Below are 14,862 nucleotides of genomic sequence, written 5' to 3' on the forward strand. Positions count from 1 at the left end.
AGGGAAGGTCCAGTGGACACAACAGGATGTCTGGTTTTCCACACACTGTTCATCTTGCCTTACTTGTCACAGAGTCATTCTTCGAAAGCCAGGGTAAATCAGCAGGGTGCTGTTTGAGAGCGTGTGAGTCGGACCACGGCCCCAGCATACCTAGCGCTCCGTGGCAATCAGGCGCAGGTCTGAAGACACGGGGAGAGGCGAAGTGCTCTGGGCGCCTTGCGGCTCCGTGGCTGTGGTCTTCTCTAGGGCCGTGTGTATGGGTAACAATTAGAATTAATGTTTTCAGTTAAAATATACACAGTTCTCCATGAATTCTAGATTTTGGTCTTTTTTAAAACAATTTTTTAAATTTATTTTTAGAGGGAAAGGGAGAGAAACATGGGAGAAATACATTGACCAGTTGCCTGTCACATGCCCCCAACTGGGGACCTGGCCCACAACCCAGGCACATGCCCTGACTAGGAATTGAACCAGCAACCTTTGGTTTACAAGCTGGCGCTCAATCCACTGAGCCACCCAAACCAGGGCTATATTCTGGAATTCTTGACAAATACTTTTTGTTATCTAAAAGAATAAGCTCTTGACCAGGACCATGTTTAGTTAGAACTTGATGTTATTAATCAGGAGCCTGTTTCAATTTTACAGGATATATGAATGCTGCATTATAAATCTGTTTAAAAGACTGGTATCATTCAGTATCAGACTTTGAGTTTAGTAACTACTATTAAGACTTCACACACACACACATACATACACACAACTGACCACAATATTAACATTTTTTGTAGTGTGTTTTGTTTAGACAACTTACTCCGTTAGAACAGCCATTCAGGAGACAAAGACCCAGCTGCAGGTGTTATTTACTCATTCTGAAATGTGCCAAGAAAGCAGGATTTAGTATTAAACTCCAAATTTCAGCTGTAGCATTTCCCCTGGGGGGAGGGGAAGGCAGCGAATACTTGCCGAGGTATAGAGATGTAGATTCCCTGCTGCCCTCTTTTCCCCTTGGTCTCCCATCCCCTAGAATTGGGTTTGTAGCCAACCGTAGAGAAAGACTCATACTTTTCTGAGTGAGGTTACATACCCTGTGACCAGGTGGCAGGAATCATGGCTGAATCAATTACTGAGTTGTTTAGCTTGGTCCTGCTGCTGTTTGCTTTCGGTAGTATTCTGGAATAAAAGGACAATTCCATCCCTTCTCAGGTACCCAGAAACAATACCACTCCAGCAACTGGAATATATTTGCTACAAGTAGAGTATATCAGAGAAGAAGATGAAGAGGAGCACAAAATCTTATTTTTCCCTTGAATTGAACCTGTTAGTAATCGGTCTGTCTAGGACTTGCTGTGTTCAGAGTGAATAATGTAGCATTTATTTTGTCTGGTCCTGTGCGGTGTGTGTGTGGATACACATTGAGTATGTACACATCTATTCTCTGTGCATATATGTGTATGATGTATTCGTGTGTACATGCAGTCTCCTCTTGATTATCAGCGAAGTGGTGCGCCCTCCCTGCACGTTCCCCAGGTTGGCGTGACCTGCCTGTAGCCCTTAACTCTGCGAAGCCTCTTCCTCATCTAGACCCACAGCCTTTCTTGCTTCGAGCTCATCTCAGTCCCCGGGAGAGGCCCTTGGGATGAGTCCTGTTCCATTGCCCTTTCACCGGGGATTGTGTGAGCCAGAAGGACAGCTTTTGGGAAAGACAGCTGCTTCCAGCGGGGCTTGGGGCCCCTGGGTCTGAGGGTGCTGGGGGCCCGTTCCCGGCCCGAAGGCAGCTCTGGGGGCCACTCCGCTCCCGGGTTCGATGGGGGGGAGAAGTCAAGCTCTTGCAGCAGTGGGGCATCACAGCCTTGCTTAAATGCCATAGCTGGAATGTTGCGAGATCTTAGATACGTCTTTGATGGACAGGTAGAGTACAGCCATGTATTTTACCGATACTCCTGCATCATCGGTATTGCTGTTCCCTGTCGCTAGTGCAGATAATCAAGAGCCGACTGTTTCTTGCCACTGGATTCCGGAAGCCTTGTCCTTTCAACTGGATTTATGTTTATTTCTGCTGCTGTGAAACCCAAAAGTAATGCAGTAGGTTTTAATTTAAAATCGTTTAATTCTATTATTGATAAATATTTATTGTAATAAAAAGTAAAGAGTAAATAATTTTTAAATCCTTTCCATTGTTTTCAGATTGTCTTCTTTGCTTCTCCTTCGTAGGTACAAAGTGGGAAGGAGCTCTGGGGAGGGAGCTAATAATGTCCGGTCACTTGTCTCAGAGAATCATTGATTGTTTTAGAGCAAAACTTGAACGGATTTTTTATTTTTTTAAAGAGAGATCAGCCTGCTTGCTCCCGGGTGTTCTTGCTCCTGCGACTTGTCTCAGAAAGGCAGGTGGCAGCAGCACCTGCTTGTCATGCGCAGCTCTCGCCTCCCCTGAGCTGGGCACTGGGCGACATAGAACCACAACTGGGTCACACTGAGAGGAGTTTGTAGGGTGGCTGCTTCGGACTCCAAAGCATTTTCCTGTAGAAAGAGTGTTCCCACATGGTGGTAATTTTCCAGGCTAATTCCACCAGAACCTAATGACCCACATTTCGTATCCCCGAACTGTAGTATTCAGTATATGAACCATAAGTTCTCATAAAAACTCTGATTTTCTGGCATGGCTTCTGAGCAGAATTATTTCCTATATTTTACATCAGAATTGATCTCCCAGTTCTGACAGTGGGCATTTAAAAAAAAGCTGAAGGCGGCGAAAGAAGAAATGTCCCATATGGTGACCGAGGCTAATTGTCCAGCTGTGTGCTTTTAACCCCCTGCCCTCCCGGCGTCTTGGTCGCCCTAGCAGCTACCCCCGTCCTTCTGTCTGCACATCTCAAATGCCTGGCAAGCAGCTGACGTGCAGCAGGCATGCACTAGGTGACCCCTGCTGGGTCTGTCTAAACTTAAAGAGACCCAGTGCCCCCAAAGTGTCTTGCTCCTTTTCCTGTGCTCTCTCATCTTTCTCCTTCTGCTCACAAATTTGTTGCTCTTTCCATTTATATAACTGCTTCTTCTATTTTTCTTCTTATTTTCATTCTGAAAGTTTCTCAAGATTTCCCAAACTTCCAGTACAATGACTGTTTCTTAGTCATGTTCAACTTGGTAAGCTTTGACCCAGGGCAAGTTACTTATTTTTCCTATCCCTCAGTTCCCTTATGTGTAAAATGGGGCTGTTAATATTACCACAGTTGTGTTCTATATCATGAATAATGCCTGTGAAGTATTTAGCACAGTGAGTGGTCCAATGTAGGTGCTTGGTTTCTACTAATACCTTGTTCTCAATTTTTACTCTTGAACTTTTCCCTAAGCTTTATGACCTACTCATGATTTCTCATCCTCTTTAATTCTCTATTTCCTCCATGCGTTAGGCAATGCATAAATATGATGGTAAGGCCATTCTGAAAATAACAAATACATTGTTAAGATTGCCTTCTGAGAATCTTAGTAAAATTTCACACCAGTTGGGAGATAGGAATAAATCAAAACATTGAACTTGTGGTCAAAGTGTGGCATGGGCAGACACAGCTCTCCTTCTTGCACAACCACATCAAAATGACAACTAAACTATAGAACAGCCATCCTCAGAACCATCAGAAATCAAGGTGAATGGAAGTTTGACAACTATAGGAGGAAAGAAACCACATGTATCCAGACTCGTAGGAAGGGCGGAGAGACAGAACAGCCTGGTCCCACATCCATGAGTGGTGGATAAAAATTCGGGAGGGATATCTCGGGAGTGAGGAGTCCCAGCACCACACTAGGCCCCAAAACCCAGGGTTCCAGTGCCGGGAAGGTAATTCCCTTAACTCTGGCTGCAAAAACCAGTGGGGATGAGTCAGTGGAAGAAACTTCTAGAGTCCCAAGCAGATCCTCTTAAAGAACCCACACACAGACTTACTCTGACTCACTCCCTCTGAGCTAGGGCTCACTTAGGTAGCAGCTTGAAAGGCACCAATGGCATACAGGGAGGAACTGAAGTGTCTGGCATCTAGGTGAGAGCTGGGGGATAGTTTTCTCCCAGACAGAAAGTCTTTTCTGAACCTTCCCCCTGAGATCCACAAAGCCTGCAGGTGGGTACAGTATCTGAGACTCCATCAACCTGGTAACACTATTTGCCCAACCCTGGAGATCCCCTGAGACTCCATCCCACCCAACTTACAGTCCCACCCAAACTGTTAACAGTGGCATTTCCATATGAATGGCTGGTCTTGGCTCATGCTTCATAACTTTCTACATCTTGTCAAACATGCAGCAGCCTACCTCAGTCAGCCCCCAGCCCCCTAATCTCTCGCTAAGTGGCTGCAGGCCCTGGCACTAGCAGCAGCCAGCTTTGGATAAGTTTGACTTTGCCTGGGAAGCTCCAAGGCCAGCACAAGTGGCAGCTGTCTGCAGATTGCTTTATAGCTCATTCAGGGTGGTCCCAGGCAGAACACAGGGACTGACTTTGACCTGCACCACTGAGGAAACTGCAGGACCTGCGCACCCAGTGGGCAGCTACAGACCAGGTCAGAGCACCACCACCCTGCCCCTGCACAGCTGATCCTCCACAGAGGACAGAGATGGTGGTCAGTGGTCACAGCCAGTCCTTGCGGCTGACTGGCCTGGGTAAATTTCTCTCATTGACCTGCCAACAGTAACCAAGACTCAACTACAAGAGGAGGGTGTACTCAGCCCACATGTAGGGTGTACCTTGATTACCCAGCTTGGGTGATATGAGAGGCATGCCACTGGGCCCTATAGGACACCTACTACATTAGGCCACACAACCAAGATGGGGAGTCACAGCAGCTCTACCTAGTACAGAGAAACAAACACAGGGAGGCTGCCAAAGCTAGGAAACAAAGAAACATGGCCCAAATGAAAGAATAGATCAAAACTCTGGAAAAGAACTAAACAAAATAGAGATAAGCAATCAGAGGCAGAGTTCAAATCACTGGTTATAAAGATGCTCAAGGAACTTAGTGAAGACCTCAACAGCATAAAAAAATTTCAGTCAGAAACAAAGGATACACTAATTGAAATAAAGGACAATTTACATAGAAATAACAGTAGAGTGGATAAAGCCAAGAATCAAATCAATGATTTGGAACATAAGGAAAGGAAAAAACAACCAACCAGAACAGCAAAAAGAAGAAAAAAAAAACAACTGAGGATATTGTAAGCAGCCTCTAGGACAACTTCAAGCATTCCAACATATGCATCGTAGGGGTGCCAGAATGAGAAGAGAAAGAACAAGAAATTGGAAATCTATTTGAAATAGAAATAATTAAAGAGAATTCCCAAATTGGTGAAGGAAATAGATATGCAAGTCCAGGAAGCACAGGGAGTCCCAAAGAAGATGGATGCAAAGTGGCCCACCCCAAGACATCTTAATTAAAATGCCAAAGTTTGCCCTGGCTGGTGTGGCTCAGTGGGTTGAGTTCTGGCCTGTGAACCGAAAGGTCACCAGTTTGATTCCCAGTCAGGGCACATGCCCGGGTTGCAGGCCAGGTCCCGAGTTGGGGGCGTGTGAGAGGCAACTGATTTATATATCTCTCACACATCGATGTTTCCCTCTCTCCCTCCCTTGCCCTCTCTCTAGAAATAAGTAAATAAAATCTTTTTTTAAAAATGCCAAAGGTTAAAGATTAAAGAGAATCTTGAAAGCAGCAAAAGAAAAGCAGTTACCTACAGGGGAGTTCCCATAAATCTTGTCAGCTGATTTCTCAAAAGAAACTTTGCAGGCTAGAAGGGATTGGCAAGAAGTATTCAAAGTCATGAAAAGCAGGGACCTACTTTTTCTGGGCAAGATTGCTCTACCCAGCAAAGGTATCATTTAAAATCAAAGGGTGTTTAAAGAGCTTCCCAGAAAGAAAAAAACTGAAGGAATTCATCATCACCAAACCATTACTGTATGAAATGGTAAAGGACTTATTTAAGAAAAAGAAGTTGAAAACTGTGAACAATAAAATGGCAATAAATATGTACCTGTCACAATTGAATCTAAAAAATAAACTCAGCAAACAAGAATAGAAACAGGACTTCCAGCCAAGATGGAGGCATAGGTAGATACACTGTGCCTCCTCGCACAACCAAGATAGGGACAACAACGATTTAGGAACAGAATAACAACCAGAACTGACAGAAAATTGATCTGAATGGAAGTCAGACAACCAAGAAGTTAAGGTAGACACGTTCATCCAGACTGGTAGGAGGGGCAGAGTCAGGCAGTGAGGCACAGGTTGAGGTGAGGAGAGCATTGGGACCGGGCGTGTGGGTCATTAAGGGCGTGCAAGACCACAGTGGGTGGACCCTGAGTGTGCAAATGGCAGCTGGCAGACCCCTGCCAAAGGGTGACAACCAGCAAGCCCAGCAAGGTGGCGATTGTGAAGCAAGGCACTGCGTACAACCCAGGATCACAGCGCCGGGAAATAGAGCCTTGGGGCACTGATTGAAAACACCTGTGGGGGTTGAGGCGCAGGGAGAAACTCCCAGCCTCACAGGAGAGGTCCTTGGAAAGTCCCACAGGGTGCACAAGCCCACCCACATGGGAATTGGCACCAGAGGGGCCCAGTTTGCTTGGGGGAAGCAGCAGAAGGGACTGAGGTTCGATGGAGAGCAGAGCAAGCACCATTGTTCCCTCTCAGACCCCACCCCCACATACAATGTCACAACCCAGCGACTGCGGTGCCCCGCCCTAGTGAACACATAAGGCTCCGCCCCTCAGACGTAACAGGCGCGACCAGACCAAAGGTGGGGTGGGGGGAAGATGACTCAAACAGAAGTGAAAGCCCCACAATCAGTTTTTTAAAGCAACCGAGAGATAGCCAACCTATCAGATGCACAGTTCAAAGCACTGGTGATCAGGATGCTCACAGAATTGGTTGATTTTGGTCACAAACTAGATGAAGGCTACAATAAGTGAAATGAAGAAAAATGCACAAGGAACCAATAGTGATGGAATTAAAGCTGGGTCTCACATCAATGGAGTGGACCAGAAGGAAGAAAAAAATATACAACCAGAAAAGAATGAAGAAATAAGAATTCAAAAAATGAGGAGAGGCTTAGGAACCTCCAGGACATCTTTAAATGTTCCAACATCCGTTCCGAATTATAGGGGTACCAGAAGGAGAAGAGGGAGAGCAACCAGTGGAAAACTTATTTGAACAAATAATAAAGGAGAATTTCCCATTCTGGCAAAGGAAATAGACTTCCAGGAAGTCCAGGAAGCCCAGAGAGTCCCAAAGAAGTTGAACCCAAGAAGGAACACACCAAGGCACATCATAATTATATTAGCCAAGGTGAAAATGAAGGAAAGAATCTTAAAAGCAGCAAGAGACAAGGAGACAGTAACCTACAAAGGAGTTCTCATCAGACTGTCAGCTGATTTCTCAAAAGAGATCTTATAGGCAAGAAGGGGCTGGAAAGAAGTATTCCAAGTCATGAAAGGCAAGGACCTATGTCCCAGATTGCTCTATCCAGCAAAGCTTTCATTTAGAATGGAAGGGCAGATAAAGTGCTTCTCAGATAAGGTCAAATTAAAGGAGTTCATCATCACCAAGCCCTTATTTTATGAAATGTTAAAGGGACTTATCTAAGAAAAAGAAGATAAAAAAACATTTATAGTAAAATGACAGCAAACTCACAATTATTAACAACCATACCTACAACAAAAATAAAAAGAAACTAAGCAAACAACCAGAACAGGAGCAGAACCACAGAAATGGAGATCACATGGAGGGTTAGCAACAGAGGAGTGGGAGGAGGAGAGAGGGGGAAATGGTATGCAGAATAAGTAGCACACATGGTAGGTAGAAAATAGACAGGGGGAGGGCAAGAATAGTATGAGAAATGTAGAAGCTAAAGAACTTACAACACATGGACATGAACTAAAGGGGGTGTCATGTGGGTGGGAGAGGGTGTGCAGGGTGGAAGGGAATGAAGGGGAAGAAATGAGACAACTGTTAATAGCATAATCAATAAAATATATTTAAAAAAAGAAGAACAGAAACAATCACGGGTATGGAGAGCATTTTGATAGTTGCCAGGTTGGAGGTGTGTGTGGGTGAAGAGGTGAGGGGGTAAGAAGTACTGAGCGGTAGTCACAGAGTGGCCATGGGGGTGTAAAGTGCAGTATAGGGAATGGAATAGCCCGTAACTTACACGCATGACCCATGGACATGAACAATGGTGGGGGCATTGCCTGAGGGACTGGGGGTGCTGGGTGGAGGGAGGGCAATGGGAAAAATCAGGACAACTGTAACAGCATTATCAATAAAATTAAAATATTATATAAACAATGAATTCCCAACCCCCAATTAAGGCAACACGTATAACCTTACGGATGTGGAATTTAGTGTGGGACTCGACTTAGTATGCTAAAATCAAATCGACAAATCTTTTTTTTTTTTTTCTGAGAAAAGACTAAAAAACTTAAGGTGGATGGCCAGTCTGTAGCACAGCAGAGAAAGCCCGTAGAGCTGGAAGGTTTGTCTTTATTGCCCAGCACTTACCCAGAGATGGGAGTGTCACGCCCAAGGACTCGGCCTGTTTAATCCTAGTGGCGAGTCATACCCAGGCGGCCCCCTGAGTTTCTTACAGCCAACTGTAGTGTGTTCCCCTTGGAGGTCAGCCACAGGGACATGCTGGTCAAAGTCAAACACACATGTGCCCTGTGTGTCCGTTGTAGTTTCATGCCCGAACTAGTTGAGTGTGCTCTCTATACGGTTTCCTTTCGTGGGCATGTTAGCCTAAGTCACTGCTCAAAGGCAAGGCTGCTTTTGGAATCCTGGCTGCCAGCCGAGGACCAGGCTCTGGCAGCCAGCGACTCGTCCAGGTGGATGCCACCGACACCCTCCCCCCAAACCCCTCGTCCCCCCGCTCTTGTCTGCTGCCTCTCTCCGGAGCTCCTGTCACCACTCTTTAAAAAAAATACTACGTGAATAAACTTCATTTTTTAGTGCATCAATAGTGATTTGTGTTCTTTGTAAAAAAAAAAAAAGGTTTCTGAGAGTCCAGAGTGAACATCACCCATAGCCCCAGTCCGCAGAGATCCCAACTGCTCCGTGTTCTTTCCTCGGGTTTCCTGTGCACGTTCTGCCCGCATCACAGGTAAAACCGGGCTCACCCTCCACACACTGCGCTGCGTTCCCCACCTCTGGGGCACAGCTTGGGTAGATTCGTTCAGGTTAGATCCGCTCCCAGTGGCTGCGTTGTTTCTCATGCTGTGAAGGCTTAATCAGCTCCCGTATTGATGGATTGTGGGTCATACGCAGTTTTAATATTACAAACAACTGCAGTGAGCATACAGACACATGGGTGTATTCCTTTCATCTGAAAAATACTTGCGGAGCACTCGCTACATGGCAGGGGTCGTGCTAGGTGCTGTATGGACCGTGCTCCATAAAGCTGACACGATCTCCTCCCCTCCACAGAGCTGTGGCCTAGACCCAGTCTTTCTAGGATAATTCTTTTTAGTAGAATTGCCCAGTCAATACATATAATTAAACTATCCAAGCTATCAACAGGTATTGGCTACCCTAAAATGTGCCTTTCCAGCAGTGAATGAGTTGTCTTTTTTCCCACACCTATGTGAAAAGGTTTATTACTTACGTAATGGAGCCCGTCTGTGACCGAGCAAGGAAGACCAGCTGGTCGGAAGGTGGCCGGGGGGAGCTAGGAAAGGAGACCAGCCTGGGGCTTCAGTGTGGTTAGGGGTGGGGGCTGGGATGAGGGTGCCCCGCCCACCCTGGAAGCTGCTGCCAGCGCTGAAGGAGAGAACACAGAGACTTTTTTTTTTTTAATTCAGTTGCCCAGATGTGGAGCAAAGGGGAAGAAAGAGGCTTAAAAGCTGCCAGCCATCAGACAGCAAAAACGGAGTCAGATTCCTTATCTGTCTGGAATGATGGCACCTGAGGACAGACAGCTTCAGGGCCAAGTGGCTCATCGGTCGGCCTTCACGGGTGCTTATGGCACCCAGCTCTTGTGCAAGAGCTCACTCCCACCGCCCTTCTCTTGGCAGCCGACGCCCCGCTGTAGGCACGCTCACGCTTGCTCCTCTTCTCACAGGCAGTGGGACCGTAGGCCAGGGCCTGGCAGGATTCGTGGTCCTAACACCATCTCTGATTCCCAGGCTTCTAAGGGAAGTTGAAGGCTTGAGGTTATAGCCAAAGAAGAGAGAAATTTGGCAGAGGGCCCTGAAGCCCAAAAGCAAACACTATTCCCAACCCCATCTCACTCCTCACCCCCAGATTCGGGGCAAGGGTCAGGCAGAGCTATTGGCACTCTCGGATACTTCCAGATTTGGGCACTTCTAACTATTTCTACAACTTGCACACTTGGAATAATGGATTTCTGAAAACAAACAAACAAACAAACAAACAAAAAAAACAAAACAAAACCCTGAACTCCATTTGCCTCACAAGGGGCTTGCCTTTGGCCTCACAATGGCCGATGAGTTGAGGAGGCAGACCCGACCACACACCAACTGAGAAAGTGGTTCTCAAGTAGCTGCTGCTTATCCAAGGTTGCAGGTCAGGTCTAGGACCAGACCTGCATGTTCTCACCACTCCATGGCCCCTTCCCCAGTTTCCCACGCCAGCCAATGGAGCAAGGCCAAATGTTGCACAGTTTATTTTTAAAAGCATTTTAATTCTCAGTAAGAACTCTTTTGTTGACACGGAGACACAGAAAACACCCAGGAAATACTGCTTTTTCAAGGGGCGGTGCTTCCTTGAGAGTTTAATTGTGTTTCTGCACCCTAACTTATCCTTCTCTCCCCATGCCCCCCGGAACCCTTTCCCTCTGCTCCCCCCTTCCTCGTTCTGTAAGGTGGTGATGGTGGGATGGTCCTAGGTTGTAGCCCTAAGAAAATGGCTACAGAAGACATTAATCCCTTGCCAGGCAAAAATATATTGATAGTATCGGGTTTCACATTCTGGAGGAGGGGGGTTGTCGCGTGCACAAGGTAGGAGCTCAAAAATGAATGGATGAATAGTAGATGGATGCAATATGCCTTAGTTCAAACTTCCCAAAGAGACAATAAACTCAGGGGACCCGTTCTTCTGTAGCCTCCACGAGGGAAGGACAATGCCTGTACCCTCAGCGCGGTGCTTGGCAACCAGGCGCTCAACGATCTTTGATGGATATGATTTTGAGGAATTCCCATTTGATGACGAACGAAGGATGAATTAGTCATCAGGGTCAGTAAGCGATGAACCACAACTTGGTCCAGCTCTTCGGTCTTCCAGGCTGACGTGACCGGGCCTTCCTGGGGACTCGAGACAGTACATCCTATCCGCAGAAGAGAGGAATCAAGCCCAAAGCTCGGTTGCCAAGTCTGAATGACGGTGGGCGGGGCCTTGGCTTTGCGCAAGCTCCCGCGGTGGGTCAGGTGACTTCTTTTCCCTGGCAACGGCTTGTTGTTGGCAACCCAGCGACCCTCAGGCGGTGGTCGGGTTGGAGCTGCCCGGGGAGGCGCCCGCCATGAATCCCCAGTCCGGACCCCTGGGGGTCCTGGAAGATGATAAGGACCAACATTCAGCCTCTGGGATTCTCGGGCCCTCGATCCATTCCGAAAATCCTCAGGAGCGGATCCAAGCCCGGCGCCTCCGCATCGCCGCGCGCCTGGAGGCCCGGAGACGGTGAGCGGGGCTGGGCAGCCGGACGCGCAGTGCCGGGGCGTTCGGGAGGCAGTGTGGGGCCAAGTGCCCCAAGTGCTCTCACACTTCTTTCTTATTTCTTAATAAGATAGAAAACATTTCTTCCAGAAGGTTCAATGGGATGTTAAAACATTGAACACGCTAGTAAATTAAGAGACAGAAATAATAATCCCTTTAACACTTTCCCTGAAAGCCAGATGCACTGGGCACTGAATGCAGGCGACCCCTAACCTGAGCTCAGAGATCCGTCTGTCCTTCCCGCCCCGCCAGCCTGCCCCCCACAAGTGTTTATCCACTGGGCCTCAGCTGCCACCTCTGCTGGCCTCGGGGGCTTGTCTGCTGGTGTGACACGCCCCCTCCATCACGAGGTGTCTGAGGCTGATAACCGTATCCCTCTCAGGGTCGCTGCACCCGTGCATTCACAGACACAGTGGACTGTCAAAAGGTGGCACGGAGAGGCGCCTGAGTGACTCCCCGAATTCCTGAACACCCTCGCTGTGTCCCAGCGCTGTTCCACGTCCTGCTGGCCAGGGTCAGCGGCCCCACCAAGACCGTAGCTTCCCTTCTTGTCTGCTGGCCCCCGGACACAAGGGCCTAAAGGGGCGTGGCTGTGTCTCAACGAAACTTCAGTTATGGCCACTGAAATGTGAATGGCATATCATGTGTGTGTCACAAAATGTTCTTCATATTTTGATCTTTCCCCTAAATTAATAAACTTTTGGAGCCGTGTTAGGTTTACAGAAAAATCAAGTGGAAAGGACAGAGATTTCCCATATATTCTGAACCTCCTGCCTCCACACACACACACACCCTCTCCCGTTGTCAACACCCCCCCCCCCCCCCAGAGTGGTCCATCTGTGACAACGGATGAGCCTCAGTGACACATCACTGCCCAGAGTTTACATTGTGTTCTGTGGATTTTAACAACTGTATAATGATGCATATCCACCATTAGAGTGTTGAACAGAATGGTTTCTCCGCCCTGAAAATCCCCTGTCCTCTGTTCACCCTGATCTTTCTTTTTTAAACCATTAAAAAATGTCAAAAGCCTTCTTCGAGTGTGAGCCACACAACCCAGGCGGGCCCTATCTGTCCAGCCTGCCGAGGTTTGGCAGCCCTGATGTGGAGGCGCAGGGCGATGTTCCGTGGGGTGCCCGATGGTCCTGATCTACGCAGACCTCATCTTAACAGCGATCAGGAGAATGAACATTGCCCTGTGAGTGTGAGTGCATATTGCCAACCTTTCCGATCTTTTCTGGTCTGTAGGAGAGTGATGATGCCTCACAGGTTTGCAATTTCATTTCTTTTTTTTTTTAGATTTTATTTATTTATTTATTTATTTTAGAGAGGGAAGGGAGGGAGATAGAGAGAGAGAGAGAGAAACATCAATGTGAGGTTGCTGGGGGTTATGGCCTGCAACCCAGGCATGTACCCTGGCTGGGAATCGAACCTGGGACACTTTGGTTCCCAGCCTGTGCTCAATCCACTGAGCTACGCCAGCCAGGGCGCAATTTAATTTCTCTGGTTACATGCAAAGTGGAACATATTTTCAAGTGTCTGTCTGCCATGTGCATTTCTCCAGTGAACTGCCTGTTCACATGCTTTGCCAATTTTTCTATCTGGCATTGTGTCTTTTTTTGGGTATTGATTTGAAGGAGGCTCTTGTAGTTAATAGAGAACAAAATTTTGTCAAATATCTTTTACCAGTTTCCTTCTTGACTTTTAAGGATAAAATTTAAAAATTTTAGGAAGCAAAATCTTTCAATCTTTTTTTTCCTACTTTGGTCTTATTCTCACTCCTCTATTTACTTCTAGTGTTTTGTGGTTGTGTTTTTTTAATATCTAGATTTTCAGCCTTGTAGAATGTATTTTTGTATACCATGCGAAGTCCCATGGAAACTCTAAGGATAGAATTTAAGCACTAGAAATAATGTCAGTTTCTCTGTTCTTTCCCGTCGCAGGGAAGCGCTTGGAGAATACTTAGATGGGAAGAAGGAGAGCGAAGAAGACCAGAGCAAGAGCTATAAGCAGAAGGAAGAGAGCAGACTGGTATGAGCCGAGCAGCAGACGGGTCTTGGCAGCCCCGCGAGACCAGAGAGCGGGGTGTGGTGTTCGAGTTTAGACGAGAAGAAACTCAGTGGAGACGAAATCACAGTGGAGGCTCTATCTCCTGTCTCTAGGCAGAACTGAATTTGAATCTTCCCTATTGTGGGAGCCCCCTAGGAGTAGGCTTTCGTGTTATAGTCTCTGGTATTGATTGATGCTGCCTTTTCTTTGCTTATGCACTTTTAATGGCATTCACTACTCATAGGGTACAGGCCAAATAATTTGGTCTGACATTCAAGACCCTTTGCAGTCTGTTCTCGTCTTATCCTTTTAATCTTCTCGCCCATTGTTACCTAGTTTGGGCCTTCCACTTTGGTGAAGCTTGACTTGCTCACCTCCAATGGCTTTGTTCTTTCTGCTCAGAGCCTTTGACCTTCTGGAATGCCAAGCTCCACCCCTGTCCTCTTCCTCCCTCCTCACCTCTCCTGTCTTCTTCCCTCAACCCCTCTCCTCTCCGTCTTCAGCTTATCTTCCCGTACTTGAAGACCTTCTAGGTCCCAGCCCTCTAGTGAGTTCCTCCATACCAGGCTGAACTCCTTTACACACACCGACCACTTCTTGTGGGTCGAGTTCATTGCGTTTTGTAGAGTCTTGTATGACTTTGCAAATGTGTGAGCATGCAGTGTCCCCGATGCCGCTGTAAGCTCTCTGAGAGGGAGGGTCTCTCTGAGTCCCTGCGGAGCAGCGCCTGGCTTGTACTCAGTGACCACCAAAAGGAAAATCATCCCTTGCTCCCCCGTGGCAATGACGGGGCTCCTGGGGTATTTAATAAAGGACTTGGAACAGGAGGTGCTGGAGGAATAAAAATGCCAGTTCAAAACAGCAAGCCAGACCTAGCCAAGTGCTGCATTTAACTACTTGTAAAATGACCTGCAGAGACGGCAGTACTGTGGGAACTGAGACGTGGAAACCTGCTCACTAAGTGGGCCTGGTTAGGGAAGGTCCCGTGGAGGAAGCTCAGCTTGAGCTGGGTCTTAGAAAAGTGGGAGGGATTTATAAAAGCAGAGAGGAGAGAGAGCTCATTTCTGGCAGAAATTAAAGTGTCATTATCGGGAGGAAAAGTATTCAAGCTACTGACATA

The 14,862-nt window shown here is 47.1% G+C and overlaps 1 protein-coding gene across 2 annotated transcripts in view; it reads left to right on the forward strand.

Moving 5' to 3' along the window:
* Positions 1–11,418: 11,418 nt before the first annotated feature.
* Positions 11,419–14,862, forward strand: part of DRC1 (dynein regulatory complex subunit 1) — a 37,393-nt gene continuing 33,949 nt past the window's right edge. For both annotated transcript variants that reach the window (XM_028516661.2, XM_036027743.1), the window contains exons 1-2: positions 11,419–11,657; positions 13,637–13,724. In XM_028516661.2, coding sequence (XP_028372462.1) covers positions 11,500–11,657; positions 13,637–13,724 — 246 coding nt within the window. In that variant the 5' untranslated portion in view covers positions 11,419–11,499. The remainder of the gene's footprint in view (positions 11,658–13,636; positions 13,725–14,862) is intronic.

This window comes from Phyllostomus discolor, chromosome 6, assembly GCF_004126475.2.
Source record: "Phyllostomus discolor isolate MPI-MPIP mPhyDis1 chromosome 6, mPhyDis1.pri.v3, whole genome shotgun sequence".
Taxonomy (NCBI): Eukaryota; Metazoa; Chordata; class Mammalia; order Chiroptera; family Phyllostomidae; genus Phyllostomus; species Phyllostomus discolor.